The sequence below is a fragment of the Nestor notabilis genome, unplaced genomic scaffold, assembly GCF_000696875.1.
Source record: "Nestor notabilis isolate BGI_N333 unplaced genomic scaffold, ASM69687v1 scaffold29731, whole genome shotgun sequence".
In the NCBI taxonomy this organism is placed as follows: domain Eukaryota; kingdom Metazoa; phylum Chordata; class Aves; order Psittaciformes; family Psittacidae; genus Nestor; species Nestor notabilis.
The window spans coordinates 1-2,500 of record NW_009913838.1 but is presented as its reverse complement, the minus strand read 5'-3'; the positions used below and the strand labels follow the sequence as shown (position 1 = coordinate 2,500).

At 41.1% G+C, this 2,500-nt stretch overlaps 1 protein-coding gene across 1 annotated transcript in view; it reads right to left on the bottom strand.

The window, feature by feature from the left end:
- Positions 1-444, bottom strand: part of LOC104412627 (serine/arginine repetitive matrix protein 1) — a gene marked incomplete at both ends in the record, with an annotated part of 10,361 nt that extends 9,917 nt beyond the window's left edge. The window contains one exon of the mRNA XM_010023385.1: positions 355-444. Coding sequence (XP_010021687.1) covers positions 355-444 — 90 coding nt within the window. The remainder of the gene's footprint in view (positions 1-354) is intronic.
- Positions 445-2,500: the final 2,056 nt, after the last annotated feature.

The following is a 2,500-nucleotide window of genomic DNA, read 5'->3' as shown; positions in this document are numbered from 1 at the left end:
ATTCACCCCTTTATCCCTAGAAACTACAACCATGTGATTACCTTTTTGGAACAGTATGAATGAAACAAGTTTAGTTTTACCTAATTCTTTCGAATGCAATTCTTTCAGGAATCAGTTTTTGCCTTTTGAAGCTGTATTTTACATACAAGCCTACTGGTCATATTCAGCACTCTAGCTAGACTGTATATATTCCTCGTGTAGCTTTGAGTCTCAAGTGGATGCTCCAAATATCCTCCAGTATGGTTTTAGAGAAGACATTCCTCACATTCCTGTACGTATCATCTGATTCCAAATTACTCCACTGGAAATTGTCTTTGATTCATGTGTCTTCCCTCCTCATCCTAATCAACTTACCTTCTTTTCTAAGCATTCTGCAAATTTCAACTGCTTCAACAGCTTCTTCTGCTTGTTGCTGAAGCGATTGTCCTGTTCTGCACTTGTTCCCTAAAGCAGAGGAAAGATTTTCAGTCTTATGACATTCAACTATCTTCAAGTATCAGTTTCCCACATATTGGCCCTGGACAGTGCACAGCAACATCAGTCATACAAGTCTGTAAGCAAAATAAGCCTTTTCAGGTGCCTTTCCATTTCAGCACTGTAGTCTACGGTTGAAGATTCAGGGGGAAGCAGGCTCCCAAGCTCCACAGTGACTCTGTACTCATATAATCTCCCTGGCATACTTACTTATAAGCTTAAAAGTACAGTAGTATCAAATTGCTATGGAAAGAACTTAGTCTGGAATTCACAAAAGGACTAAGCTTTTTCCTCTGTCCAAGCACAAAAATGTCACACCGTTTACAGTGACATCTATGAAGCCTTTGGGTCAATCTCTCTGCAGCAAATCAGCCAACACGGAGACAGCAAGAGTACAAAGAATGCCACTTTATTGATCATGCTCTGTTAAAGTTCACCAACTCGTTCCACTTTCATGAGCAGAAACTATAGGTTAATTCATTTGGAATTGAAAGGCAAGAAAGTCCCGTTCTTGCACAGAAGTAAACAGAACCACACATGAAGAGGATGTGCAGAACCATATCCAAATCCTGATGACCCGTTAACAGTTCAGAACAAAGCCACAGGTCACACTTCACATGAAGTTTATTCAGGAAACCAACCTGGCTGATGGAAAACATGGGAGTTTAATATCTGGATTTTCCTGTGCATGGAAGAAGGGGCTGAATACCAGCAATACTATAAGCTGCCAAGGAACCAAAAGACAGTAAGAAAAAAGCTAACCACTTCACTGGATCAAAAGCACCTTGCATTAGCAATGCCACATGCTACAAAGTCATCAGATACTGAAAAGGAACAAGCTATTAACGCTCCCATTTGCTGTTCTGGAACAGGAATCCTAAAGACTGACTGTGGCACAGGCACTTGCCAGGATTAAGTCTGTTTAAAACTCTTTCTAATACCTGCAGTCTGCTGTGTGGCTTACATATTAGCAACACACACACAATACTTGTCACAGCACTCAGAATTTAATGTATTTTATTTGTTTCTTTAGTTCTTTTTCACAACCCAGAAGTCAAGTTGAAAGGATTGAAGTTTTCCTCAGCCCATTTACATTTGGCAAGCAGGAAGGGGAACCAAACAAGAGGCAGAGCACTGTATCACAGCGATTTCAAGGCAGAGCCAAAGTCGTCTACACTGTCTTTACAGAAGCATGAAGAACTGAAAGGCTTAAGAGCAGCTTTCTTGATAAGGTGAGTCTAAACTGCTGCTCTTCTGTAGTTTCCACAAGAACTTGGGTTTCCCCTGTAGCCAGGCTGAAACCAGACCAGGACACTGTTTACAGCCCCATGTTAGAGCCGTATCAGTTCTGCTTTTGGCTAGTTTAAAAGAATATCAGATTTCAAATGCTGTGCTTTCAGTCTCAGTCATTCTGCTGTCAATTACAACTACTTCATCTGCACCCTTTTTCACAATTGCATTAGACAGAACAAGTATAGATTTAACTTAGTGATTTTTTTCTATGCTAGTACATTAACAGAAAATGGAATTACATGGAGAGATCTCCAGGCCCTCATGTCTTAAAAGCATCCCAGTTGCATGACAAAAAATAAAAACAGGGCTAAAGAAGTGACCGAATCTTGCAAAATTAATCTGGTTTTCAAAATTGCCAAGGAACCCCCCAAACCCAGGTTCATTCTATTAATGAAATAAAAGGCTGAAAAGAAAGATACCCTGGGCAGGCTACGGGTTAAGAGTCTCTGCAGGAAATACAGCAGAGCTGTAAAAACAAAAAAAGATAAAATTATTAAAAAGAAAACAAATAGCAGCCTAAAAATAATGCTTAAATTCTTTTTGCTTTGAATACATGTAACCTTCGCGTCACAGTTTAAAGCTCCCCTCTAAACCCAAGGGCAGTTTGGTTTATTTGCTTGGAAGGGGGACACCAAAGTGCATTTTACTGCAAGCGCGGGCTCGCCTCGCACCCCCGTCGGCCTGGTCTCCCACCCCCCTCGCATCTCAGGGCCGTCACACTGTACCCGGACCG